The sequence below is a fragment of the Salmo salar genome, chromosome ssa03, assembly GCF_905237065.1.
Source record: "Salmo salar chromosome ssa03, Ssal_v3.1, whole genome shotgun sequence".
NCBI lineage: Eukaryota > Metazoa > Chordata > Actinopteri > Salmoniformes > Salmonidae > Salmo > Salmo salar.
This window is the reverse complement of record NC_059444.1, coordinates 60365948-60393492: the sequence shown is the minus strand read 5'-3', so window position 1 is coordinate 60393492 and position 27545 is coordinate 60365948. Positions and strand designations below refer to the sequence as shown.

General features: G+C 44.8%; 1 protein-coding gene across 3 annotated transcripts; it reads left to right on the top strand.

Moving 5' to 3' along the window:
- Positions 1–211: 211 nt before the first annotated feature.
- On the top strand, positions 212–27428 carry LOC106601015 (ATP-citrate synthase). 3 transcript variants are annotated; one of them, XM_014192860.2, is made up of 28 exons: positions 212–512; positions 6557–6736; positions 10759–10881; positions 13151–13213; positions 13608–13798; positions 14890–14969; positions 15819–15949; positions 16911–17029; positions 17610–17808; positions 17912–18029; positions 18203–18357; positions 19679–19772; positions 20238–20267; positions 20953–21094; positions 21309–21477; positions 21575–21679; positions 21796–21992; positions 22084–22165; positions 22424–22534; positions 24097–24224; positions 24356–24449; positions 24671–24825; positions 24977–25127; positions 25292–25435; positions 25537–25650; positions 25744–25826; positions 25982–26058; positions 26207–27428. In XM_014192860.2, the coding sequence occupies exons 2-28, from the start codon at positions 6578–6580 to the stop codon at positions 26299–26301; spliced, it is 3309 nt and encodes a 1102-aa protein (XP_014048335.2). In that variant the 5' UTR covers positions 212–512; positions 6557–6577; the 3' UTR covers positions 26302–27428. The 3 variants fall into 3 exon arrangements, with proteins under 3 accessions (XP_014048335.2, XP_014048336.2, XP_014048334.2); XM_014192861.2 differs by lacking the exon at positions 20238–20267; XM_014192859.2 differs by lacking the exon at positions 20238–20267 and having other exon boundaries at positions 19679–19811.
- The last annotated feature ends 117 nt before the right edge of the window (positions 27429–27545 follow it).

Sequence of the window (27545 nt, the reverse complement as noted above, 5' to 3'; positions counted from 1 at the left end):
AATAGCCTTAATGTAGATCGACTTCAGTTCACTGGTGCCAGAATGTACTCAGATTATTAACTATTAGTATAATTGAAAAAGGGAGACAATTTTACTATCTTTTATACATGATCATGTGATTCCATTCTGATTGGCTACAATACTAAACAGACAATGCCAGCCAATCAGTGTCCTACAGTTGAATAGCGTAGTCGTTTCTTTCAACGAGAGATGGGTGTGAGCGTTATGAAGCAACAGCCATGGGGTGGTGTGACCCAATCGGAGAGCAGGAATATATCAGCCAAGTCTATCGTCAGATAGGAAGAGGAGAGAAAACTGAGGAAAACCCAGAAGTGTAGTCAGTGGTCCACGCCGACAGCCAAACCACAGATAGAAGGAGCAGTTAGCAGTATCTTTGGCCAAACTGTTTCTTTCCTAGAATTGCCGGCTGAAATCGTTTCACATCCGAAACGAACCAAATCTTCTCAACGCAAAATCTGGGAGATCTTTTCCACAACTCTCAAGATATAAAGGTGAGATACATCTATATCTAGATTTATTTCGTTGTTTACAGATTGCAAGGAGTAATTCAAAGCTGACTTGAAAGTTACATAAAGTAGTGTAACATGCGCAGTAAAAAAAAAATCTAACACAAAGAGGTGTGTGTGTGTGTGTGTGTGTGTGTGTGTGTGTGTGTGTGTGTGTGTGTGTGTGTGTGTGTGTGTTTACTGAGTAAGGGAAAGAAAGAGACAGGACGAGTTGAACTGGTCAATCAACAGTACCAGTCTTGAATTCATAAAGAATGAAGACATTATGAAATAATGATTGTGGCCACGGCATAGCTTACTATAGTTTATTGTAAAATGTGTCCCCTCATGGGCTGTGGCTAGTCTAATGCCATAAAAGCATGTTTATTTGTTTAGAAAATGTCCGTATTACCCTTAATGTAGTTATTTATTGCCATTTAATCATTTTCACCTATTTCATTCTGGTAAAATGTGAATCATAATGAATTAATCATTTATTTATATTTAACCTTTATTTAACTAGGCAAGTCATGTCTATGGCATGTCTTTGACTAAATCAAATCAAATGTTATTGGTCACGTACACTTGGTCAGCAGATGTTATTGCGAGTGTAGTTAAATGCTTGTGCTTCTAGTTCCGACAGTGCAGCAATATCTAACAAGTAATTAAACAGTTCCACAACAACTACTTAATACACACAAATCTAAGTAAAGGAATGGAATAAGAATATATATATATGGATGAGCAATGACCGAGTGGCATAGGCAAGATGCAATAGATGGTATAAAATACAGTATGTACCTATGAGATGAGTAATGCAAGATATGTAAACATGATTAAAGTCCCATTATTAAAGTGACTAGTGATACATTTTATTAAAGTGGCCAATGATTTAAAGTTTGTATGTAGGCAGCAGCCTCACTGTGTTAGTGATGGCTGATTAACAGTCTGATGGCCTTGCGATACAAGCTATTTTTCAGTCTCTCAGTCCCAGCTTTGATGGACCTAGTCTGACCTCGCCTTCTGGATGGTAGCGGGGTGAACAGGCAGTGGCTCGAGTGGTTGTTGTCCTTGATGATCTTTTTGGCCTTCCTGTGACAATTTGGTTCTGTAGGTGTCCTGGAGGGCAGGTAGTTTGCCCCCGGTGATGCGTTGTGCAGACCGCACCACCCTCTAGAGAGCCCTGCGGTTATGGGCGGTGCAGTTGCCGTATCAGGCGGTGATGCAGCCTGACAGGATGCTCTCAATTGTGCATCTGTAAAAGTTTGTGAGGGTTTTAGGTGACACACCACATTTCTTCAGCCTCCTGAATTCGAAGAGGCGCCGTTGCACCTTCTTCACCACGCCGCTCAAACAGATCCACAGATGATGCAATCTCTATTGCACTCCACACTGCCCTTTCCCACCTGAACAAAAGGAACACTTATGTGAGAATGCTATTCATTGACTACAGCTCAGCGTTCAACACCATAGTACCCTCAAATCTCATCACTAAGCTAAGGATCCTGGGACTAAACACCTCCCTCTGCAACTGGATCCTGGACTTCCTGACGGGCCGCCCCCAGATGGTGAGGGTAGGTAGCAACACATCTGCCACGCTAATCCTCAACACTGGAGCCCCCCATTGGTGCGTGCTCAGTCCCCTCCTGTACTCCCTGTTCACCCACGACTGCATGACCAGGCACTACTCCAACACCATCATTAAGTTTGCAGACGACACAACAGTGGTAGGCCTGATCACCGACAACGACGAGACAGCCTATAGGGAGGTCAGAGACCTGGCCGGGTGGTGCCAGAATAACAACCTATCCCACAACGCAACCAAGACTAAGGAAAGGATTGTGGACTACAGGAAAAGGCGGAACGAGTACGCCCCCATTCTCATCAACAGGGCTGTAGTGGAGCAGGTTGAGAGCTTCAAATTCCTTGGTGTCCACATCACCAACAAACTAGAATGGTCCAAACACACCAAGACAGTCGTGAAGAGGGCACAACAAAGCCTATTCCCCCTCAGGAAACTAAAAAGATTTGGCATGGGTCCTGAGACCCTCAAAAGGTTCTACAGCTGCAACATCGAGAGCATCCTGACTGGTTGCATCACTGCCTGGGACGGCAATTGCTCCGCCTCCAACTGCAAGGCACTACAGAGGGTAGTGCGTACAGCCCAGTACATCACTGGGCCTAAGCTGCCTGCCATCCAGGACCTCTACACCAGGCGGTGTCAGAGGAAGGCCCTAAAAATGGTCAGACCCCAGTCATAGACTGTTCTCTCTACTACCGCATGGCAAGTGGTACCGGAGTCCCAAGTCTAGGACAAAAAGGCGTCTCAACAGTTTTTACCCCCAAGCCATAAAACTCCTGAACAGGTAATCAAATGGCTACCCGGACTATTTGCGTTGTGTGATTTTATTTTATTTTTTTTTCCCCCCCCTTCTTTTACACTGCTGCTACTCTCTGTTAATCATATATGCACAGTCACTTTAACTATACATTCATGTACATACTACCTCAATTGGGCCGACCAACCAGTGCTCTCGCACATTGGCTAACCGGGCTATCTGCGTTGTATCTCACCACCTGCCAACCCCTCTACGCTACTGCTACTCTCTGTTCATCATATATGCATAGTCACTTTAACCATATCTACATTTACATACTATCTCAATCAGCCTGACTAACGGGTGTCTGTATGTAGCCTCGCTACTTTTATAGCCCCGCTACTGTTTTTCACTGTCTTTTTACTGTTGTTTTTATTTCTTTACTTACCTGTTGTTCACCTAATACCTTTTTTGCAGTATTGGTTAGAGCCTGTAAGTAAGCATTTCTCTGTAAGGTCTACACCTGTTGTATTCGGCACACGTGACAAACAAACTTTTTTATTTGATTTGTCATGTCTGTGGATAGGGGGGTACTCCCTCTGTTTCCTGAAGTTCATGATCATCTCCTTTTGTTTTGTTGATGTTGAGTGAGAGGTTGTTCTCCTGACACCACACTCCGAGTGCCCTCACCTCCTCCCTATAGGCTGTCTTGTCATTGTTGGTAATCAAGCCTACTACTGTTGTGTCGTCTGCAAACTTGATGATTGAGTTGGAGTCGTGCATGGCCACTCAGTCGTGGGTGAACAGGGAGTACAGGAGGGGGCTGAGCACGCACCCTTGTGGGGCCCCAGTGTTGAGGATCAGTGAAGTGGAGATGTTGTTTCCTACCATCACCACCTGGGGGTGGCCCGTCAGGAAGTCCAGGACCCAATTGCACAGGGCGGGGTTCAGACCCAAGGCCTCAAGCTTAATGATGAGCTTGGAGGCTGCTATGTGTTGAATGCTGAGCTATAGTCAATGAACAGCATTCTTACATAGGTATTCCTTTTGTCCAGGTGGGATAGGGCAGTGTGATGGCGATTGCATCATCTGTGGACCTATTTGGGCGGTACGCAAATTGAAGTGGGTCTAGGGTGACAGGTAGGGTGGAGGTGATATGATCCTTGACTAGTCTCTCTAAGCACTTCATGATGACAGAAGTGAGTGCTACGGGGCGATAGTCATTTAGTTCAGTTACCTTTGCCTTAGGTTTTCTTTTTAAATCAGAATGTTCAAGTGGTCATGCATTTTAATAAACTTGAAATAAGATTATTTGAGAATCTTAATTGACACAAATCATGCATTATTAGTCCACTCTCAAAACACAGCTCTTGCTTTTTTGAAACCACTTCCTTGCTTTTCCCAAGTTCATTGTCCCGACAGATATCTTCTCTAGCAGGCAGACAGATGCTTCTTTACATTTTTGAAGCACTGAGGTATTTTTGTAATTTCTACCTGTCAGACCCAGGTGCAGATGTGTTGTTGTAGTATAAGGGAAGGTCATCTGGAGGTGTAGGGGACCAGGCCAGGTTAAGGTTAATTGCGTTCTGTCTTCAGTGCTGTGAAAGACAAATTCTGTTTCTGTGAAAAGCACTATCAGATTTTCTGATGAGAAGAAGCCTGTCTTTCCGCTGTAGGTGTCTGGTTTTGATAAGTGTGTGTGATATGCATATTTTCTGGTGTGTGGGCCTTCATTCGTGTGCGTTTGTTTGTCTCATGTAGCAGTCTACAAGCGTTGCGCCTCAACCACTCTTGATCAATGTTATCCGTGCTGGATATTTCATAGCGCTGACAAGCTGCTAGCAGAGGGGAAATAGACAGATATACTGTAGTGAGTCTGTCTCCTCCCCTCCTGTGTTATATTGGCCTCGGACCAGAGCTATAGTGACTGAGGAAGAAGAGGGATCAATACTGAAGATGCTCCAACACCACCTCCATTCATTTATCGTATCAAGGGCTAGCAGGGCAGCAGCCCAGAGCAAAGCCTTCTCTGGTAGCTACCAGGGCTTTTTATCTAAAAAACACTGTGATGCAGTGCATTACACCACTGCACCACCCGGGAGGCCACAGGGCTCTTTATCTGATGAAGGACACCGAGAGCAAGTTGACTGGGTGCTCCATCACTGCAAGAATACTTAAGAGCAACTTGTTGTTTTATTGTCAATTTCTTAGTAGTGATATTACAGAGACTAGTGACTGAGTGGGTCTGTATCAGCACAGTAATAGGACACATTTCTCATCATTGATATCCATCTGGTCTGTGGTAAAATAAATGATAACGCTCTGAGTGTAGCAGGAAACCAAGGCCAGATCAATAACAAAAGAATTGCAACATTGTGCTGGCAGAAGGAGAGAGAGGGGGGCTGGGGGATAAAGAGGGGGCAGGTGGTGTGGTGGAGGCTGGAGGTTGGTCACGTTTGGTTCTGTGAGTCTGGACTTCCAAGTACCACATTCTTCTGTATAATATCTAGAATGATTTCTTCATGATTAATGAACATTTAATTTTCAAATCCAAATATATTGAATGTTCTGTTGCAGAGGCAACATAGTGAGTGATTAAAGGTTGACTGACTGAGGTTGACTGACTGACGTGGTCCCAGTAGACTAGTCATTCGAAACTTGAGTTTGTTCCATTTAGGATATGGCTTAATTTAAGCCAGCAGGAGGATGCCAGGAAGAGTCACAACCCTTGTCTTTGCCATGAAAGGAAAACAAAATTCCATTTACACATCCTGTTGGGTTTTGGTATTTCTGCTTAAATTCAATGTGCAAATTTCCCCCTCATTTATGATTTGTATACATGTGTGCTGACAGACAGCTGCCTTTGATAGTCTCTTGGGAATATCCCTAGTATGGATTTCCGGGTCACGACGTCATACCAGGATGAACCTTCACCCGTTACAGGGTTTAGACACGTGACCATGACATCATAGTAGTCTGACAATCGGGTCATCAGGCTGATCTTGTTTGTGTATGAGACTGCACGTCTGAAACTGGCACGTCTCATAATGTGTAGTTCATAGTGGAGCGTCCTCTCCTTCAGGAGTGATGTCCTTTATCAACTGTTTATTCCTAGCTCTACAAACACTGACTACACCCTTTTTATTCAGTAGCAGTAGGTTCAAGGTGTGTCTGTGTGGGCGATTGTTTCTCAGTGTTTGTTTGAGACAGCAATGCATCAGCCTCTCTGAAGGTTGTTTAGTCGTGTGTGTGTGTGTGTGTGTGTCTGGTTATTGTCCTCTACACTAACTCCAGGCCCCCTCTCTTTGCTGTCGGGTGATTTTAAAGCTCTGTGTCTGTCTCAGGGTTCACCTGATTTTGTTTGAGAGGCAGCCAGATGAGGTTCCTTTATTCCATTAGAGTGCAGATCCTAGACCTGGGCTAATCAACTTAGCCTCAGCATCACTGGCTGCCTGGACAAGGGAGATGACTGGGTTGATCCTACAACATAGATAGAGACCTCTGATCTGCAGTTTGTGTGTAAATGAATAGCTCAGTATATACCATTATCATGTAAGAGGCGGCTGTTGTTAAAGGTAGGCCTATCTTCTCTGTGTCATATTTGGGAACATAACTAGAATATCTTATATACTTAAGCTAGTCACCCTGTACTGGTATGCACTTGTGGTTATAAACGGGTTTACCTAATCTCTCTTTCGACCTGTCTGTCTCTCTCTCTCTCTCTCCTCTCAGACCACTGTTCTCTGATCTACCATGTCGGCCAAAGCCATCTCAGAGCAGACGGGGAAGGAGTTCCTCTATAAGTACATCTGTACGTCTGCAGCTGTCCAGAACAGGTTCCGCTATGCCAACGTGACGACCGAGACCGACTTTGACCGGCTGGCGCAGGACCACCCCTGGCTACTCACTGAGGTAAGGAATAATTGACCCATCGAAGGCCCATTTTACAACCAAATAACGATCTAGTACCTATATCTTAACAGCTGCTCTTATGTCATTCAATCACCAATCACCAATGGCACGACTGTCTTTTGAGACAACTATTTCTTCATAATGATGACTGATCCACGCAAGGTTAAATGTTTGCTCAAAACAAGGATTACATTACATTGCAGTCAGTAGATTCAGTTTGGCCACATCATAGTCATAAATCTGACTCCATAACTATCACAATAGCCACCTTCCCTGACTGCAGCCTGCGTGAAATGCTAACATATTTTTTGCGGACACAATCACTTAGCAGGCCCATCTTCACTCCAGCCACTCTTCTGTCTGTAAAATGTAAACAAAGCAAAGTCAATGTAGAGGAGAATGAACGTCCGCATCGTCATCGGAATGTATCATGAGGAATAGAAAGTGACATCCACAATGGGAAGAGACACACTCTCTTTAAGAGCCGTCATAATTACCTCAGACCCCTCTTTCTCCCAGACTCCTAATATAATTACAGTATGACTCATCTCCCAGGGTAAAATCTCTATCTCTCACTCACTCACTCACTCACTCACTCACTCACTCACTCACTCACTCACTCACTCACTCACTCACTCACTCACTCTCACCTGGAAGGCTGTTTTAGTGCTTTATCAAGTTGGATGCAGTGAGGTATGGAAGGGAGGAGAAGGATAGAGGAAGGCAGGTGTAGGCCCAGATACACGTGACAGGATTGATTAGGAAATTCCATTAACTTTCCCCCTGGGCCCTCTCTGCCTGGTTTTACTGGCAGCATCCAGATGATAATGGCTCGAGTCTCATAAGTCACTTCTCTCTCCATCTGTGATTGATCCAAGAGAGGTAGCAGCCAGGGGTAGGGGGGAGGATGGAGGAATGGAAGGAGGGACCGAGAGACTGATAAACAGCGTCTATCTCCAGGCCAACAGACTGTTGAACAGTCACCACTACCTTAGTCACTGTTACCAGCTGGCTACCACCCGGTACTCTACCCTGCACCTTAGTGGCTGCTGCCATATGTACATAGATTGATTGAACTCTGGTCACTTTAATAATGTTTACATATTGTTTTACCCACTTCATATGTATATACTGTATTCTAGTCAAGGCTCATCCTATATAACTACTGCTGTATACACCTTTTCGATTCATATACTGTCTATATAGTGGGCTCCCGAGTGGCGCAGCGGTCTAAGGCACTGCATCTCAATGCTAGAGGAGTCACTACAGACCCTGATTCGATTCCAGGCTGTGTCACAACAGGCCGTGATTGGGAGTCCCATAGGGCGGCACACAATTGGCCCAACGTTGTCTGGGTTAGGGCTTGGCCAGGGTAGGCCGTCATTGTAAATAATAATTAGTTCTTAACTGATTTGCCTAGTTTTATACATACATACATACATACATACATACATACATACATACATACATACATACATACATACATACATACATACACACAGAGAGTACCAGTCAAAGGTTTGGACACACCTATTCATTCCAGGGTTTTTCTTTATTTTTACTATTTTCTACATAGTAGAATAATAGTGAAGACATCAAAACTATGAAATAACACATGGAATAATGTAGTAACCAAAAAAAGTGTTAAACAAATAAAAATATATTTTATATGTGAGATTCTTCAAAGTAGCCACCCTTTGCCTTGATGACAGCTTTGCACACTCTTGGCTGCTTTCAAAAATCTCAAATATGTTAAATATATTTTGATTTGTTTAACACTTTTTTGGGGGGGTTACTCCATGATTCCATATGTGATATTTCATAGTTTTGATGTCTTCACTATTATATTCTACAATATAGTAAAAAATAAAGAAAAACCCTGGGATGAGTAGGTGTGTCCAAACATTTAACTGGTACTGTATAATATCTATACATGCATACATACAGTGCATTCGTAAAGGATTCAGACCGCTTGACTTTTTCCATATTGTTACGTTACAGCCTTATTCTAAAATGGGTTACATTTTTTTTTCCCTCTTATCAATCTATACACAACATCCCATAATGACAAGGCGAAAACAGGTTTTTGGAAATGTTTGCAAATGTATTAAAAATAAAAAAACATATCACATTTCACAAGTATTCAGACCTTTTACTCAGTACTTTGTTGAAGCACCATTGGCAGTGATTACAAACTCAAATCTTAGGTATGACGCTACAAGCTTGGCACACCTGTATTTGGGGAGTTTCTCCCATTCATCTCTGCAGATCCTCTCAAGCTCTGCCAGGTTGGATGGGGAGCGTCGCTGCAAAGCTATTTTCAGGTCTCTGCAGAGATGTTCGATCGGGTTCAGGCTCTGGCTGAACTCAGAGACTTGTCCTGAAGCCACTCCTGCGTTGTCTTGGCTGTGTGCTTAGGGTCGTTGTCCTGTTGGAAGGTGAACCTTCACCCCAGTCCTGAGCGCTCTGGAGCAGGTTTTCATCAAGGATCTCTCTGTACTTTGCTCTGTTCATCTTTCTCTCGATCCTGACTAGTCTCCCAGTCCCTGCCGCTGAAAAACATCCCCACAGCATGATGCTGCCACCACCATGCTTTACCGTAGGGATGGTGCCTGGTTTCCTCCAGACGTGACGCTTGGCATTCAGACTAAAAAGTGAAATCATGGTGTCATCAGACCAAAGAATCTTGTTTCTAATGGTCTGAGTCCTTTAGGTACCTTTTGGTAAACTCGAAGCGGGCTGTCATGTGCCTTTTACTGAGGAGTGGCTTCCGTCTGGCCACTCTACCATAAAGACCTGATTGGTGGAGTGCTGTAGAGATGGTTGTCTTTCTGGAAGGTTCTCCCATCTCCACAGGAACTCTGGAGGTCTGTCAGAGTGACCATCGGGTTCTTGGTCACCTCCCTTACCAAGGCTCTTCTCCCCCATTGCTCAGTTTGGCCGGGTGGCCATATCTAGGAAGAATCTTGGTGGTTCCAAACTTCTTCCATTTAAGAATGATGGAGGCCACTATGTTCTTGGGGACCTTCAATGCTGCAGACATTTTTTAGTACCCTTCCCCAGATCTGTGCCTTGACACAATCCTGTCTCGGAGCTCTACAGACAATTCCTTCAACCTCATGGCTTGGTTTTTTTCTCTGAAATGCACTGTCAACTGTTGGACCTTTTTATATAAACCAATGTGTGCCTTTCCAAATCATGTCCAGTCAATGGAATTCACCACAGATGCACTCCAATCAAGCTTTAGAAACATCTCAAGGATGATCAATGGAAACAGGATGCACCTGAGCAAAATTTTGAGTCTCATAGCAAAGGGTCAGAATACTTATGTAAATAAGGTATTTCTGTTTGTTTTTTTATACATTTGGAAAAATGTCAAAATACCTGTGTTCACTTTCATTATGGGGTATTGTGTGTAGACTGAGGAAATGTTTTTATTTAATCATTTTTAGAATGAGGCTGCAATGTAACAAAATGTGGAAAAAGTCAAGGGGTCTCAATACTTTCCGAATGCCCTAATAATATATATATATTTAAATAAATATAAAATATTCCAGACTCGTTCTGATATTTCTTTTTTACTTTTTTGCATTGTGTGTGTGTGTGTGTGTGTGTGTGTGTATTACTGCACTGCTGGAGCTAGAAACACAATCTTTTTCGCTGCACCTGCGACATTGCAAATCTGTGTACCCTACCAACAAACTTTGATTTGAGGGACGACCCAGAAACCTATCTCCTGATCTACAGATGTATCTCTCATCAAGATGGGCTTCAAATGCTGACGATTTGAAATGTGTAATGGTACCTGAAGTGAACTCGCCCGTTTGTGCCACACCTAAATGTCATCATCGGCATTTAGCCTGTTATCATAAACAGCAAATTAGCAATGTGTTAATGTGAGGCTAACTACATTATCCTGTCATGGGTAGTCTAGTCTAAGGATGATCACTAAATCACAGTCACCTATGTCCTTATCCTGGTGTTGTGATGCTAACAGTTCGGCCGTGTTGTCTGTTCCCTAGCGGCTGGTAGTGAAGCCAGACCAGCTGATCAAGCGGCGGGGGAAGCTGGGACTGGTAGGTGTCAACCTGGACCTGAAAGGTGTCCAAGAGTGGCTGAAGACCCGCCTTATGAGAGAGACCGTGGTAAGTAATGGCGTAACACCCACACACACACACACACCAAGTCATCCTGAAGTGGATCCTCCTAAATACAGTACCTACAGCTAGGTTCAGGCCCATTCCTGCTAGGCTCTTCAGTCTGCACTGTAGTGAACTCTTTCACTCTGCTCACGGTTCACTCTGTCTCCTGCAGAACATTTGGTTCCACTCAGCCCTCTCTCTCCTCTTATTTCTCTCTTCATCCCCTCTTTCCCATGCCCACTAGTACTACCCATCCAAGTTAAGTGTGTTTTTGTTTTGATGCATGTTTAACTCTGCCTCCAGAGCTGTACAGATTGCTAATCGGCTCTCGGTCAGGTGCTTGTCAATCAGGCCAGTCAGCCGAAACAGAGAGTCCTGCCTGTGAGTAAACAGGTTTCCGTGTAAGCCGAGCACGCTACAGTAGGTCCATCACTCTGTGTGCCACTTAGATGTTTGTGTGCTTCATAAACCATGGGCTAAGAGAGGGAGTGTGTGTGTGTTGGATAGATCACTGGCCAGACATTTTAGACGAAAACGTCAGTCGCTGCTGGAGACAATAAATAAGAAATAAATGAATTGGCAGGTTTTAAGATGGTGTCTATCTGGACGAATCATTTTACTCTGACTGGCTTGAACAGCTTTTGCTGTTCATTTAGAATCTGGATAAGTTGTTACAGTTATAGAACATGTTTCACAATATGTCATGTGTTTTCATTGCTTAGATGTGTTTATGGGTAGCTGTATATGGGATAGTTAGTGTATTTGTATTTATTATGGGACCCCCTTAGCAGGAGCTACTCTTCCTGGGGTCCAGCAAAATGAAGGCAGTTTACCATTTAAAAAAAACATTACAATACATTCACAACAGATTTCACAATGCATTAGGTGTGTTCCCTCAGGCCCCTACTCTACCACCACATATCTACAACACAGAATCCATGTGTACGTGTGTTTGTATAGTGCGCATATTATCGTGTGTGTGTCTGTGGGAAGGGTGTTGCTGGGTTTTGTACTACAGATTGAGGGCTACAGTATGTGTTAGTTATTTATGTAAGTGAAGGACATTATTTAGAGTTTGTGTGTGTGTCTGAGAGAGAGACTGGTTTTGTCCAGACTAGAGAGAAGAGGTGGGGTAGATTTCAGTCACTGTGAACAATTTAGTCTGTCAGCTCGACTTTTTGTTCTCGCTCTCCTCTCCCAACCCATCATTCTTTCTCCTCAGCTTACCAAATCACTATTCCCAGAGGTTGAGATGACTCCCTGCCTGGCAATTTCCCCCAGTCTTTGACGCCATAGCTTCCCTCAGTGATAGGGTGTGACCAGAATAGTTAATGCGTTTCCAAGCAAATGGGTGTGAAAATGTCAGTGGTTATTATGCATCAAATCAGTTGAATTGACCCCTTTTTGGTCACGACTTTTAAAGTTTGTGTAAAACCTCAATCATGTTTCACCTTCCTACTTTTTGTTGTTGAGCTTCTTAATCAATATATTCCTCCAACCTTTTTGTCCATCTCTTCCGCTGTCTCCTCCCTCGTTCTCTAGAGAGCAATGAGAGAACAGTATGGAGATCATTTCAATCTAAATTGGCCTCAGCCCGTCTTTAATCAGATGGCCTCTTTTCTCCCTTCATCGTCCCTCTTTTTTTCCCATCTCTCGGAAATGTCAACCTTCTCCTTTCTTTCTGTCGGCTGACTGCTCTCCCGGGGAGTCCCTGGTTGTTTTATGCCTGGGCACCTTTTAACACAGGCAGTGTGACAGCCAGCTAAATGAGCTCTCATTTCCATGTTGAATTCACCTAGGACTATACTAGACTGCTGCTCTGTGTGGACGTCATCCTCTGTCAGTTTGGGCCTCCTTTCTTCAGGCTTTATTCAACGACACTTTCTTATCCCTGTGGCCTGATTATTTAGTTTGTGTCTGCTCTGTGGCCACTTTGTGTTCACTTTGGGGCCTCGAGGTGTGTTCATTCATACTGCTTTTTATAGCCCCCCCCTCTCTTGTTTTCTCTCTCTCTGCTTCTCTCCCTCTTAGTCCTGAGGGTGTACCTGTAAACAAGTTCATTGTTGCGTTATGAAGGATCCTCCGGACTCGCTACAGCTGGCTCACTTCAACTGCTTAGAGGAATAGTCATTATAGCATTGTAGTCTCCTGTGGGAAATCATGATGGTTTTGCCAAATTAAATGCAGCCTTTTTGCGTCATAAGTTCTCTATTTCTCCTCAACACAATGTCTGTTTGTGAGCTTCTAAATAAGTGCTGTATGTGTTTCTCAGGTGGGAAAAGCAAAGGGGATCCTGAAGAACTTCCTCATCGAGCCGTTCGTAGCCCACAAGCAGGTAAACTATCTACGTGATGCGATTTCTCTAGTCTAGCTTCCTCTCAGAGGACTGCAGCCGAACATGTTTTCCAACTTACTTTCATTTTATTCATGAGTTGTGTGAGGTACTGCACCTTCACTAAACAGTATGTCAAATCTCAAGGAATGGCTTTAAAGGAATAGTTCACCAAAAAAAATGATACTTAAGTATTTTGTTCATTAGTCCATTGTTAATGCCATCCCAAACAGTGATGCATGTCAGCAGTAAAGTTTTCAAGATTGAGTACTTTTAAGTACAGAACAAAAACTCTGAAGGTAGTTTGAGTGAATTATCCCTTGAACAAAATGGCTTCTATGACGTACACGTCTCTGGTTGTCTAGAACTGACCTGCGTGTGTCTCCCTATCCCTCAGGAAGAGGAGTTCTACGTGTGTATCTACGCCACACGGGAGGGAGACTACGTGTTGTTCCACCATGAAGGAGGGGTAGACGTGGGGGATGTGGACGCCAAGGCCAGTAAGCTTCTGGTAGGTGTGGACGAGAAGCTGACCGAAGACGCAGTGAAGAAACAGCTCCTGACCCATGTCGCTGCGGACATAAAAGAGTGAGTGGCGCGAGACAGTGCGTTCATTTAAAAACAGAATTCTACTTTGTAAGAGAGAGACTTTGCACACTGAAATAACAGGATACTAGATTAATGGAAGGTATATTTCTGGGAGAGAACCTCATTTCTTTCTGAGGTAGAGAAGTGGAGGGTTAGAGAAAGAACCTGTTGTTGCGTAAAGCTGGCTGGCAACACCCACTACAAAACAGAGAGGGGAAAGCGATGGTGAGGTACTCTAATAATGCTGGAGGGAGAAGGAGGAGGGGGGTGAGTTCCATTAGAGAAATGACATACTCCCTCGCCTTTCTTCGATCACCCCCTCCTTTCTCCTTAGCCTTATTCTGAGCACGTTCCTGGAGCCTGACGTTTATCTTGATGGGTGTGATACAGTGACCCCCCCCCCCTTTGCTCGAAACAGCTCTCTGTGAAGACAGGCAGGGCCTGGCTGGGCTCCCCACGGTCTTGGCTGACATTGAGGAAGATGGCTCTGCACTGTTCACCAACCCCCCTCACCCTCTTCTCTCCTTTTGGATCCAGGACTGGAGCGGTGGCCTGACCCCCCCCCCTCACTCCTTGAGGCCAGTGTTCTCCTGGCAGCTAGAGTAGCCCTCCTGACAGACAGGAGACTGATGTGGTCACAAGGCCACAGAGCTGCCTGCACAGCTGACAGACAGGCAGGCACGGAGAGAGGAGGAAATACTGCCCTCACCACAGCCCTTCACCCATCTGTTTTGACAGGAGGGTGTAATGTAGATGTTTCCTACAGCGAGGTTTACCAGCTAATTTACAGGTGCAGTGGAAGAAAGCCGCTTCCTCCTCCAACACTGCCTCCACCCCTCCCTCTTTCCCTCACTTCTTCCTTATTAGTGTTGGCTCTTGTTTTTATGGATTTAGTGCTGTGGAAAGTGCCATCACTAAGGGAAATTAATTAGAATGAATAGTCAGTTGACAGATCTTCCACTGAACCATATTTATTTCTCTGCACATAATAAGGAAGAGAAAGGGGCTGTCTGTATTTTAGGGAAAGTTAAACGATTGAAGGTGTGGCTATAAAACAGTTGAACTTGTTGGCTGGTTATTTCCTCCTGCAGGGTTCTGGCCAGCTTCGTCGTTGGACTGTTCAACCTGTATCAAGACCTATACTTCACCTACCTTGAGATCAACCCACTGGGTAGGTCCTGTCATACAATCCTACCACATCCAACACTCCTACCAACCTCCTACCACAGCCTAAACATGATGCTCTGAACAACTCCCTCATCCAGACATACACTCACAGCCTCGTCATTTTGTCATAGAATTAAGAAGTTTGAGGGGGGAAAATAAAGATCTGACGGAATCTAAAAACATCTCCTTGTAGGAAAACGTATAGAGGAGCAGAAGTTCATTACAACATTCTAATTCTGAGGGGGGAACTAGTTGAATAATTCATGTTCCTGCTGTTTGATGACTGCAGTGTGTTTATCAGGGTGTAATTGGTCATCAGTACCAGGTTATATGCCCCGTGGCAGCTGTTCCTTTGGAGGGGAGAGGACTGGGGCTGCTGAGACCTCCCCTCCTGCTTTGATGTCTCCCCCACACCCCCTGCCTCTCCAATCTCCCCTTCCCGCAGAGTGAGTAGGGACTAGGGAGGTTAGGACGCCCCCTGGGGGTGGACATGGTCCTCTCTCATTTCCCCTGTGTTGTATTTTAGAGATCACCCCCACAGTGGCACCGCTGGAGACGAGCAGGTTTCTGTGGAAACTACACAAACGAACACACAGTGTCAGTGTTTATCTAAACAAAACCGTGCCCTTTCCAACCATAGCTGACCCCAGAACCAATCCACTTAGGTAGGATGGAAGCGGTGAGGTACAGATGGAGAGCAGTTCTCTGATTCAATCACAGTGGAAGAAGCCAAGTGAATATCAATAAGAGGATGTGGTTGTTTGCCTTCTGTATTTAACCCTACAATGCCCTGGGCTAACATGCTACTATGTGCCTTCCATGTCGTGTCTCTCTCTCCGTTTCCTTCTCCCAGTGGTCACGAAGGATGGCGTGTTTGTGCTAGACATGGCGGCTAAGATCGATGCCACAGCTGACTACCTCTGTAAGGCCAAGTGGGGCGACGTCGAGTTCCCTCCACCCTTTGGCAGGGAGGCCTACCCTGAGGTGAGGACAATCACCTCACTGCTAGCCAGAGGCTGCTATGTCCATATTGTTACTTAGAAGGATATGGGCAGTTCCAAGGAAGTCATAAAATATTATACAATCGCTTTACAAGTAATTATGTATCATGTAAAGACCAGGGTTGGGGTCGATTCGAAAAGTAAATCCAATTCAACATTTTCCTCATTGAAAATCATGGCAGAGAATTTGAATTTCAGTGTACTTCCGGAATTGAAATGGAATTGACCCCAACCCTGATAAAGACTTTACATATATTTTCAAATAAGCCTCTAAGGTAATCTGCATAAAAATCCCAGATGTACATACTATATCTGGTTCCTCATTAGTTAGTTTTTTGCTGACTAGATGCACACCCATACAGTGATAAAGGTTTCAGTTCCTTCCTGTTTATTGATGACACATGACTATTTTATGTGTCCTCTGGCTGTCCCAGCTATGGAGAGAGATGTTGATCAGGGAAGGGACTAGGGGAGTGACTCTGAGCCTTGACTCATACTGAGTTAGTACCATATCTCCGTGGCGATATCATAGCACACCCCAGTAGCGATGGTCGTTGGGGTGTAGGGCTACATGACAACAGGGATGTTGTGACCTCATTAGACGTTATTATTCTACGCTTAGATATTCTGTCATCTGTCTCCCATTTCTATGGCCCAGTCTAGATTTAAAATGTTTGACCTGTGTTTTTGTGCACATACTAAAAAAAGAATCTGAGGAGAAATACTGATATTTGAAAGTGTGGACCTGGGCTACCAGAGATGTTTATCCTCTGTCGTTGAACCAGGATAAAATGAGTTTGAAAAGGAAACAACATGAGTGGATTATTACAGCCTAATGAAGTGGTGCTCAAACTGATGTCTGGCCTGATTACTGCTGCCCTCAGGAAACCCTGCACTCCCAGTACCACTGGACCTTCAGCTAACCTTCCCTTTGGCTCTTGCAGGAGGCCTATATTGCAGACCTGGATGCCAAGAGTGGTGCCAGTCTCAAACTCACCCTGCTCAACCCCCGTGGAAGAATCTGGACCATGGTGGCAGGAGGAGGGGCTTCCGTCGTCTACAGGTAGAGTCACCAATCACAATGTCTCAATCTCAGCCATGCGTCTTCACCTCAGCATGCCAAACGATGTTACTGATAACATGTTCTTTCATTGTGGTGTTGCTGATGGCCCTGTTAGCTTAGTTTCTGGCTGTCTCCTAGGCTACGCTACCTCGGTTGGAATTGGGTTTAGCATTAGGAGAGTGCACCGGCTGGTGATGGAACAATCAGATTGATGGCGCAGCCGAGGTCAGACGCTGCCGCTTGTTCAGCAGAGAGCTAAATGAGATCATTTTAACGATGCGATCTTAACGAGAGTCTGGAGGAATGAGGAGACTTCCGTCTGTCAGGGGCATGAGGCGTAACGTTCAGACACACCTACTGTGACTGAATGCTTCTGTGGATTGGAGTAGTGTTTGTATAGCTTGTTTTAAGTGTTTACAGACTTGGCGAGAGAGAATTGGTTGATATAATTAAACTTTCACAATGCACTACTATACTGAATGTACAGTATACTGTAGATGTTTTCTTCAGGTGATTGTGTGTATTGTCCCTGCACCCCTGTGTTTGTGTGTTTTTATCCAATGGGATCCCTTCTACACAGTGACACCATCTGTGACCTGGGTGGGGTTGACGAGCTGGCCAATTACGGGGAGTATTCAGGAGCGCCCAGCGAACAGCAGACCTATGACTACGCCAAGACCATCCTGTCCCTGATGACCCGCGAGAAACACCCCGACGGAAAAGTCCTGATCATCGGAGGAAGCATCGCAAACTTCACTAACGTTGCAGCCACATTTAAGGTAGATATAAAAATGCTGAGTTGAACACAATATCTGAAGCAATTGTGATTTAGATTCCCCTAGGGTTAGATTACTCTGAGATCCTCTCTTGTCTCTGTTCCAGGGCATTGTCAGGGCCATCAGGGACTACCAGGGCCCCATAAAGGAGCATGAGATCACCATTTTTGTCCGCCGGGGGGGCCCCAACTACCAGGAAGGCCTCAGGGTCATGGGCGAAGTGGGTGAGTAGCTCCACAATAGATAAAAGTTCCTTTTGCAAGAGATGTTCAAGGTCTTGTATTTCTCCTAATTTCCTCTGTGATAAAAGGTCAGGCCAATGCTATTTTTAGCTTTGATTGACACACTCGACCTTCTGAAGACATTCAGTGTGTGTGTGTGTGCCATGTTTCCACAGGTAAGACTACTGGCATCCCCATCCATGTCTTCGGCACAGAGACTCACATGACTGCCATTGTCGGCATGGCGCTGGGCCACCGACCAATACCCAAAGAGCCTCCCGTCGCCGCCCACACCGCCAACTTCCTGCTCAACTCCAGTGCCAGTTCATCGGTAGGTTACACTGGGCCTATAATTAGTTACAGGGCAATTCTACCACTTTTCAATGCAGTCAAAAATGTGATGTTGCTGTTTTTTTATGATATTTCCACACTGAGCTCAAAATAACATGATGATAATGCCTTTTTAATGTAAGAGATTTGAGAGAAAAAAATGCCTGGAATTTCAGCCTGTTCAGGTGGGATAATGGGATTATTCTGATCAATGACCAGTCACCATTTATTTGCATATGTATCCTCCTACTTTGAAAGGGTAAGCAGGGTGGGCTCTAGAGTCTAGATGATCCTATCTACTAATTAGTGTATGTAAATATATTAACATTTGTATCAGCCCCCCGCACTATCAGACAGACCATTTCAATGGCAAAAGGAGGCTCAGGGAAATAAATCATTTCAAATGATAGTTATTTTCATGAAATATAAACACACAGTGATTTATTAGACCTACAGTGATGATAGAAAAATAAGACTGCATGGGGGCTTTAATAAGTTATACCCGATCACATAATCAGAAATGTGAACATTTTAAAAAACAGTTTTTTTTTTTTAAATATTTTTTTTTTCAAACACTGAGATTCGCGGTGACGTGTTTCCCGTGCTGGCACGGTGAGGTCATCTGAGGTGCGTCTTTGTGTGTAGAGCATTGCCTGGCTTTGTATGCTGCTGTGGTTTTTAAATGGCAGCCAGGAGACAATACACTAGGCCTGTGCTGTAGCCTGCAGGGCTCCATTAGCAATGTGCTGCACCAGGGCTTTCAGAGAGATGCGTCCGTGGTCATCCGTGTGTTATGGGAAGGGGGCCTATATCCATTTGATGATGGAGGATGTCTGGGCAAAAGGGCAAAAATATGAAAGCAGCAAATACACATGCACAGGTTCGCAAAATTGTCGATTTGGCTTCCTGGGGAATGCACCCATCTCACTCTAAACACAGCTCAACTCAATGTCGTTTTAATGAATTTGAATGAATTTAATCTGTGGGGGCAGCATGTAGATTGTTTTTTAAAGCAAGTTCAACACGTGAGTCCGCTGTGCCATAGACATAGTTTGTACATAGGGCCCTACTGTGCAGCTGGCATCACTGCAGTTTCATCACACAAGGCTTCATTGTAAAGCTTGCACTGTGCTACTCTCTCTCTATGCAGGTAATGTGGCACTGTCACAAATAAAACATGACTGTTTTTTTAGGCAAGTCATTCAAATCAAGGCTGTTCTAGGATGGCATGTGTGCATCAGGGCTGGTGTTAACCTGATTAGCTCTTCAACAGAATGTAACACTTGTTCTCCTGTCTTCCCTCTCTCCTCTGTCCTCTCCAGACCCCAGCCTCCAGCAGGACAGCCTCCTTCTCTGAGAACAAGGCTGGCCCCGGGGCCTCTGCTGCCAAGAAGGCCAAGTCAGGGGCCCCTCCAGGTGAGCTCCTCGATGAGACCACACACACACATGGGAAATGTAAGAATGATGCTTCTCAGGTATTTATGTAAAAGTAATGGAATGCAGTTTTACAAGACGGGTTGGGGTCAATTCCATTTAAATTCCAGTCAATTCAGGAAGTACACTGATATTTAAATTCTCTAAATATGCTTTTTAATTAGGAAAATTCCAATTCCACATTTTTATTTTCTGAATTGACTAGAATTTAAATGGAATTGACCCCAACCCTGGTAGCAAGAGGCTTCCTTGAGAGCCACTTCTCTCATAAAATGGGAGTTTGTCTCCCAGCTCCCCCTGGTGGCCATTAGGGGTCTCACAGCCCAGGATCTGTTGTGAAAAACCTCCCCTTTTAGAGGGCGTTATCTACCCACGTTCTGAATGTAATAACATTGATTATAATGTTTCTGATTTGTTTTTATTTTTTTTATTGTTGTGGCACCACAGAGCGACAGGCGTCGTCAGACAGTCCAGGAGGTAGGACACTCCCCTGTCAGACAGACTGACTAGGGTGGGCCTGGGACATGGCTCTCCCCCTAGCCCCCCTGTGAAGCCCTCGAGCTGGGTCATGTGCTCCTGTCCTCTCCTCTCTCATGTGTCTGTGCTAGAAGTGGCTTTTATTTCTATGGTGTTCTAATGCTTCATCCATGGGAACAACTAGGACAATATTGACGTATAGGCGACTACATTTCTGATCACATTTGTAGTCCTTAGAGGGGAATTTCTGACATCCAGAAATATAACATGTTTTGTATGGTTGCGCTTTCAGCTTCTGTCTCACTGACCCCTGTGGTTTCCTGTCGGTTGTGATGTCTCAGTCAGCGGCTGGCTGTCAGTGTTTGGTTCCTTCACTGTCTAATAACTGTTTGCCCTTCCATGTGTCTTCTGTTGATGTTGTGTGCCCTGCTCTATCACACCTCTTAGCAGAGCAGGATATGACTTCTTTAAAGCTCGTACCTCTCTGTAGTGAGTTAAAAGCCCTTTCTCTCCTGGTGCGGTAATAAGGAGATCAAGCTATTTTTCTCCCTCTGAGTAAGTGTGTGTGCATGCCAAACCTCTGTTCATTGTTTGAGTGACTTTGCATTTTGTAGTTAACCTTCCCCTCCATCTTTCCTCCCCTCCCTCTCCTTTCCTTGTCCCCTGTGTGTTCCTGTCCCTGCAGTCAAGGCGTCAACCCTCTTCAGCAAGCAGACCAAGTCCATCGTGTGGGGCATGCAGACTCGGGCCGTGCAGGGCATGCTGGACTTTGACTACACCTGCTCCAGGGATGAGCCCTCTGTGTCTGCCATGGTCTACCCATTCACGTAGGTGTCTCTTTCTTTACTTCCTGTCTCTGTACTTACTGTTTCCTCTATACCACTTTAACTGTCGTGCCCCGAGACCACAGAGAGGTGTTGAAAATAACAAGCGCGTGTGTGTGTGTGTGTGTGTGTGTGTGTGTGTGCATTCACACGTGCTTATCTTATTTGCCTGGTTCATCTTTCGAGACTCAACGTTGTGACTGTCTGTGTGTTCCAGTGGGGACCACAAGCAGAAGTTCTACTGGGGCCATAAGGAGATCCTGTTGCCTGTCTATAAAAACATGGGCGACGCCATGAGGAAACACCCGGAGGTGGACGTGCTCATCAGCTTCGCCTCGCTCCGCTCTGCCTTCGACAGCACCATGGAGACCATGCAGTACCCGCAGGTTGGTAGTGCCTCCATGCCACCCAGAGGGTGTCATCTAATGGTGAGCGAGCCGTAGATCTGACCGACTGTAATACTTCATATCCTCACCCCTTCAGATCCACACCATCGCCATCATAGCCGAGGGCATCCCTGAAGCCCAGACCAGGAAGATCATTAAGAAGGCGGACGAGAAGGGTATCACTATCATCGGCCCGGCAACGGTAGGGCCCTCCTACTCTACACCACTCACTTACAGTATGTGAGGCCTGCTTTTTTTTTAAGGTGTAGAGAAGAGTATCATATCTAACTCTGTGTGTGTGTGTGCGCGCTTGGCCAGGTTGGAGGGATCAAGCCTGGCTGTTTTAAGATCGGGAACACAGGGGGCATGCTGGATAACATCCTGGCCTCTAAGCTGTACCGTCCAGGCAGTGTGGCCTACGTGTCCCGCTCTGGAGGCATGTCCAACGAGCTCAACAACATCATCTCCCGCACCACCGACGGAGTCTACGAGGGAGTGGCCATTGGAGGAGACCGGTAAGAGTGGCTGTGTGTGTGTGTGAATGGGGTGGATAAGATTACTGATGTATGTCTGTGTGTGTATAATTAATGCTTATTTCTTCATTAGATACCCAGGCTCAATCTACACAGACCATGTGCTGAGGTACCAGGACACCCCAGGGGTAGAGATGATCGTAATGCTGGGAGAGGTGAGGTTTTGAAAGACACACACACACACACACGTCCACATCATTGCTGCTAATGAGCCCCCTCCACTGAGTAACTAACCATAGAAAAATAAACCTTATCCTTTTAACGCAATCAATTTATTTTCATCAAACGTAGCTAATTAACATCGACATTTATGACCAGACTAATTCCATGATTGGATACTCACCTCTGTGTGTGTGTGTGTGTGTGTGTGTGTGTGGACTTCCATTTAAAAGCACTGTTGGTCTCCCTTCTAGATTGGCGGCACAGAGGAGTATACGATCTGCCAGGGCATCAAGTCAGGCAGGATCACCAAGCCTGTGGTGAGCTGGTGCATCGGGACCTGTGCCACCATGTTCTCCTCAGAGGTGAGTGTGATGGGAAGAGTTTGGGGGGGAGGGGTTAAAGTCATTGGATTGATATCAGAGACTTGCAGGGCAGGCATACTGGAAGAAGGGGTCTGGTTTAGAGGTCGACCGATTATGATTTTTCAACGCCGATACCGATTAATCGGCCGTTTTTTATTTATTTATTATTTATATTATTTGTAATAATGACAATTACAACAATACTGAATGAACACTTATTTTAACTTAATATAATACATCAATAAAATCAATTTAGTCTCAAATAAATAATGAAACATGTTCAATTTAGTTTAAATAATGCAAAAACAAAGTGTTGGAGAAGAAAGTAAAAGTGCAATATTTGCCATGTAAAAAAGCTAACGTTTAAGTTCCTTGCTCAGAACATGAGAACATATGAAAGCTGGTGGTTCCTTTTAACATGAGTCTTCAATATTCCCAGGTAAGAAGTTTTAGGTTGTAGTTATTATAGGACTATTTCTCTCTATACGATTTGTATTTCATATACCTTTGACTATTGAATGTTCTTATAGGCACTATAGCCTAATCTCAGGAGTTGATAGGCTTGAAGTCATAAACAGTGCAATGCTTGAAGCACAGCGAAGAGCTGCTGGCAAATGCAGGAAAGTGCTGTTTGAATGAATTCTTACGAGTCTGCTGCTGCCGACCACCGCTCAGTCAGACTGCTCTATCAAACATCACATCATAGACTTAATTATAATATAATAACACACAGAAATACGAGCCTTAGGTCATTGATATGGTCAAATCCGGAAACTATCATTTCGAAAACCAAACTTTTATTCTTTCAGTGAAATACGGAACCGTTACGTATTTTATCTAACGGATGGCATCCCTCCTTGCTGTTACATTGCACAACCTTCAATGTTATGTCATAATTATGTACAATTCTGGCAAATTAATTACGGTCTTTGTCAGGAAGAAATGGTTTTCACACAGTTCGCAACGAGCCAGGCAGCTCAAACTGCTGCATATACCCTGACTCTGCTTGCACAGAACGCAAGAGAAGTGACACAATTTCCCTAGTTAAAAGAAATTCATGTTAGCAGGCAATATTAACCAAATATGCAGGATTAAAAATATATACTTGTGTATTGATTTTAAGAAAGGCATTGATGTTTATGGTTAGGTACACATTGGTGCAACGACAGTGCTTTTTTTCGCGAATGCGCTTGTTAAATCATCACCCGTTTGGCGAAGTAGGCTGTGATTCGATGATAAATGAACAGGCACCGCATCGATTATATGCAATGCAGGACAAGCTAGATAAACTAGTAATATCATCAACTATGTGTAGTTAACTAGTGATTTAAAAAAAAAAAAATTATATATAAGATAAGTTTAATGCTAGCTTGCTCCTTGCTGCACTCGCGTAACAGGTAGTCAGCCTGCCACACAGTCTCCTCGTGGAGTGCAATGTAATCGTCCATAATCGGCGCCCAAAAATGCCGATTTACCGATTGTTATGAAAACTTGAAATCGGCCCTGGTTATGGGGTTGGTGACTGTCTCCTATGATATGCTGACCCGGTCTGTCACCTGTAGGTCCAGTTTGGTCATGCTGGAGCGTGTGCCAACCAGGCCTCAGAGACAGCCGTGGCCAAGAACCTGGCTCTGAAGGAGGCCGGAGCCTTCGTACCCAAGAGCTTTGACGAGCTGGGAGATGTCATCAAGTCAGTGCAGAAAATCACACACTGATATGATTTAGAAAAACATACATCCAAGCCACAACATAAGATTGACAGTTTTAATGAATGTACAAAAGCACTGTTGTGAAATTGAAGTTTCCCATCCTCATGTACAGATCAGTGTATGACGACCTCGTTGGCAAAGGAGTCATCGTTCCAGCTATGGAGGTGCCCCCTCCCACGGTGCCAATGGACTACTCCTGGGCCCGGGTGAGTAATGACAACCAGTCAGTGCCACGCTAGCTCATGTCCCCTGTGAGTTAGCGGTGAATCAGGATCTCTTATTGGCTCTGGACAATGTTATTGACTTCCATATAAGGCAAACTTCACTGAACCGTATCAGACTGTGTTAAACTGAAACAGATGGAGAGCAATGAGAGGGTGTGGTGACTCCCTCCCTCTCCCCCTCTCTCTATCCCTCTGTGCTGTAGGAGCTGGGTCTGATCCGTAAGCCAGCCTCCTTTATGACCAGTATCTGTGATGAGAGGGGCCAGGAGCTCATCTACGCTGGAATGCCCATCACTGAGGTGTTCAAGTCAGAGATGGGCCTGGGAGGAACCCTGGGACTGCTCTGGTTCCAGAGGAGGTACAGTTCTGTCCCCCAAAACATGAAACCGTGAAACAGTCTAATAATAATAATACTGCCATTGTTCACATAAAACATTAAACATACACTATCATAATTAAATTTGAATACAATTCTATGTCTCTGTGTCCTCCCTCCTCCTTGCCCCAAGGCTGCCCAGTTATGCTGCCAAGTTCATTGAGATGTGTCTGATGGTAACTGCTGACCATGGTCCTGCCGTCTCCGGTGCCCACAACACCATCGTCTGTGCCCGTGCTGGCAAAGACCTCATCTCTAGCCTCACCTCTGGCCTGCTCACCATCGTAAGAACATAGTCAAGTCAACCTCGACATACTTAGGCCCACTCAAACCAGCAGAGTAGCCTCTTCTGAAGATAATGCCTCTGTTTGTTTAATTAATTAATTGAGCTTTGGTAGTCGACGTGTGTCTCTATTTGAGTGTTTCTTTCTGTATGTGTGATTTCCAGGGGGACCGGTTCGGAGGGGCCCTGGACGCTGCAGCCAAGCAGTTCAGCAAGGCGTTTGACAGCGGCATGTTGCCCATGGAGTTTGTCAATAAGATGAAGAAGGAGGGCAACCTGATTATGGGCATCGGACACAGGGTCAAGTCGGTGAGCACCGTCCCTGTGTCTCTGTTTGGATGCCATGTGTCTTTCATATTTTTTTACTGTGTGTGTGTGTGTGTGTGTGTGTGTGTGTGTGCGCGCTTCAGATCAACAACCCAGACATGCGGGTGCAGATCCTGAAGGACTTTGTGAAGAAGACCTTCCCCTCCACCCAGCTGTTGGACTACGCCATGGATGTAGAGAAGATCACCACCGCCAAGGTACTAACCCTGTCGTCCTCTCCTGCACCCTGGATCACCCCACTGGGATCATCTGTTCTAAACCATGTCTTCTCCTCTCTGCTGCGGTTTCAGAAACCCAACCTGATTCTGAATGTGGACGGTTTCATCGGAGTAGCCTTTGTGGACCTGCTCAGGAACTGTGGTGGATTTACACGGTAAATCCTATGCTATTTAACTCCAGTCAATGACATTCTGTACAATGCAACTATACTACTGTCTGGGTCATCCGGCTGTCCTTTTGTTGGCCTTAGCCTACATTCAGTGTTACATCAACTCACCATTGCCCCCTGGTGTTTGTCTTCCCCCTCAGGGACGAGGCTGATGAGTTTGTGGAGATCGGAGCGCTGAATGGAATCTTTGTCCTGGGGCGGAGCATGGGTTTCATCGGTGAGTTGGGGGTCATGGGTCATGACCCTGATGAGTTTGACCCCTAGAAATGGTAATGGGGAAAGGGGCTGTGATGTAAGGAGCGGAGGATACGCAATATAATATTGCTAAAATTGGAACCTTACCTACGCTTCTACTTCTCCCTCAGGACACTACCTGGATCAGAAGAGGCTGAAACAGGGTCTGTACCGTCACCCTTGGGACGACATCTCCTACGTTCTCCCCGAACACATGTCCATGTAACCACAGAAACCAGGCCATGGACACCCCCCCCCCCCAGTTACCGCACCCTAACCTCCACCCTCACCTTTACTGTGTTCTGTCAGCCCTAAGTGGTGGGAGAACAACAATGAAGACTGATATTATTATAGATGTGTCTATACAACAGTAATAAGGACAACCATTTTTTAAATTAATACAGTTTCAGTTTTTTTAAATCAGTAAGCTGATCAAACATGCTGCAACCCCGTTAATAATAGCAAGGCCTGCAAAACTGTGAATGCGCACTCAGATGTGTCTGAGTCTGCTAGAGAGATCAAGCAAGCTGCAGAGAATGAGAAAAGAGGCTCATTCATTAGTTGACCCTTAACCCTATAGTGTGTGAGTGCAGTTAAAGCAATTCTCTTCCCAAGATTACCAGTAGGGATACAGATGATTGTCTTCCCATTTACTGCAAATACTACTGTTATTACTACTAGTACTACTACAACAGCTTCTATACTACACCTATGCCTACAGTGAAGTACGTCGATGAGACTGTATCTCCCACTATCATCTCTCTCCGTAAACCAAGCATGTGTCTGTGTATCACAGACTTCCTGTGTTAGCTGTGCAGTTCTCTTTCTTGAGTGTGTTGGTGCCATATTAAAATCATACGCTTTTTATCGGGGGTGAGCCGTAGTGCAATAATACTTGCTACAGTTTTACAGTTATAGATTCTAACTTTATTTATGTATAGATGTTTTAACAGCCGAGTAAATAAATGTAATAGAAAGTATTAGCATTTTTGATGTACTGTAAATGCCCATGAAACGGTTGCGTTTTAAACCGTAAGGTATCTCCCTGACCAATCACATTGGGCTGTAAATACAGTGAAAGCTCATCCTCTGTCCCAAACAGGACGGTGCCCAGAATGGCAAAGGTACCATTGAATGCAGCATTATTTATCTGAACGTTACTAGCTAGACCAGCTCCATTGTGACCGGCTATTTCTTGCAAGCTGTATCTGTCCGTACTATTTGTGTTGTCATGTCAACACAATTTGTTTGACCTAATGCGATGTGAACTGAACGTGCCTCTGTAGAGATGTGTCGTGATATATTTTCAGAACGGTGTGACTGAGTATATTAAAGGTGACCCATTGGAACACAGCTCTGTCTAGTTCTTCCATAAAATGCATGTGGTATATAATCATTTTAATTGTTTCACTGTGTCGTACTCCATCCATCAGTTTATCAAACCATTGGTTTTAAAACCGACACGTTAAT

Bases quoted from the DNA above. Each gene is read 5' to 3' on its own strand.
- LOC106601015 (XM_014192859.2), top strand. From the start codon at position 6,578: ATGTCGGCCAAAGCCATCTCAGAGCAGACGGGGAAGGAGTTCCTCTAT. The intron at 24,826-24,976 runs GTACAGTTCTGT...CCTTGCCCCAAG, and splicing joins CTGCTCTGGTTCCAGAGGAG to GCTGCCCAGTTATGCTGCCA. The intron at 25,128-25,291 runs GTAAGAACATAG...TGTGATTTCCAG, and splicing joins CCTCTGGCCTGCTCACCATC to GGGGACCGGTTCGGAGGGGC.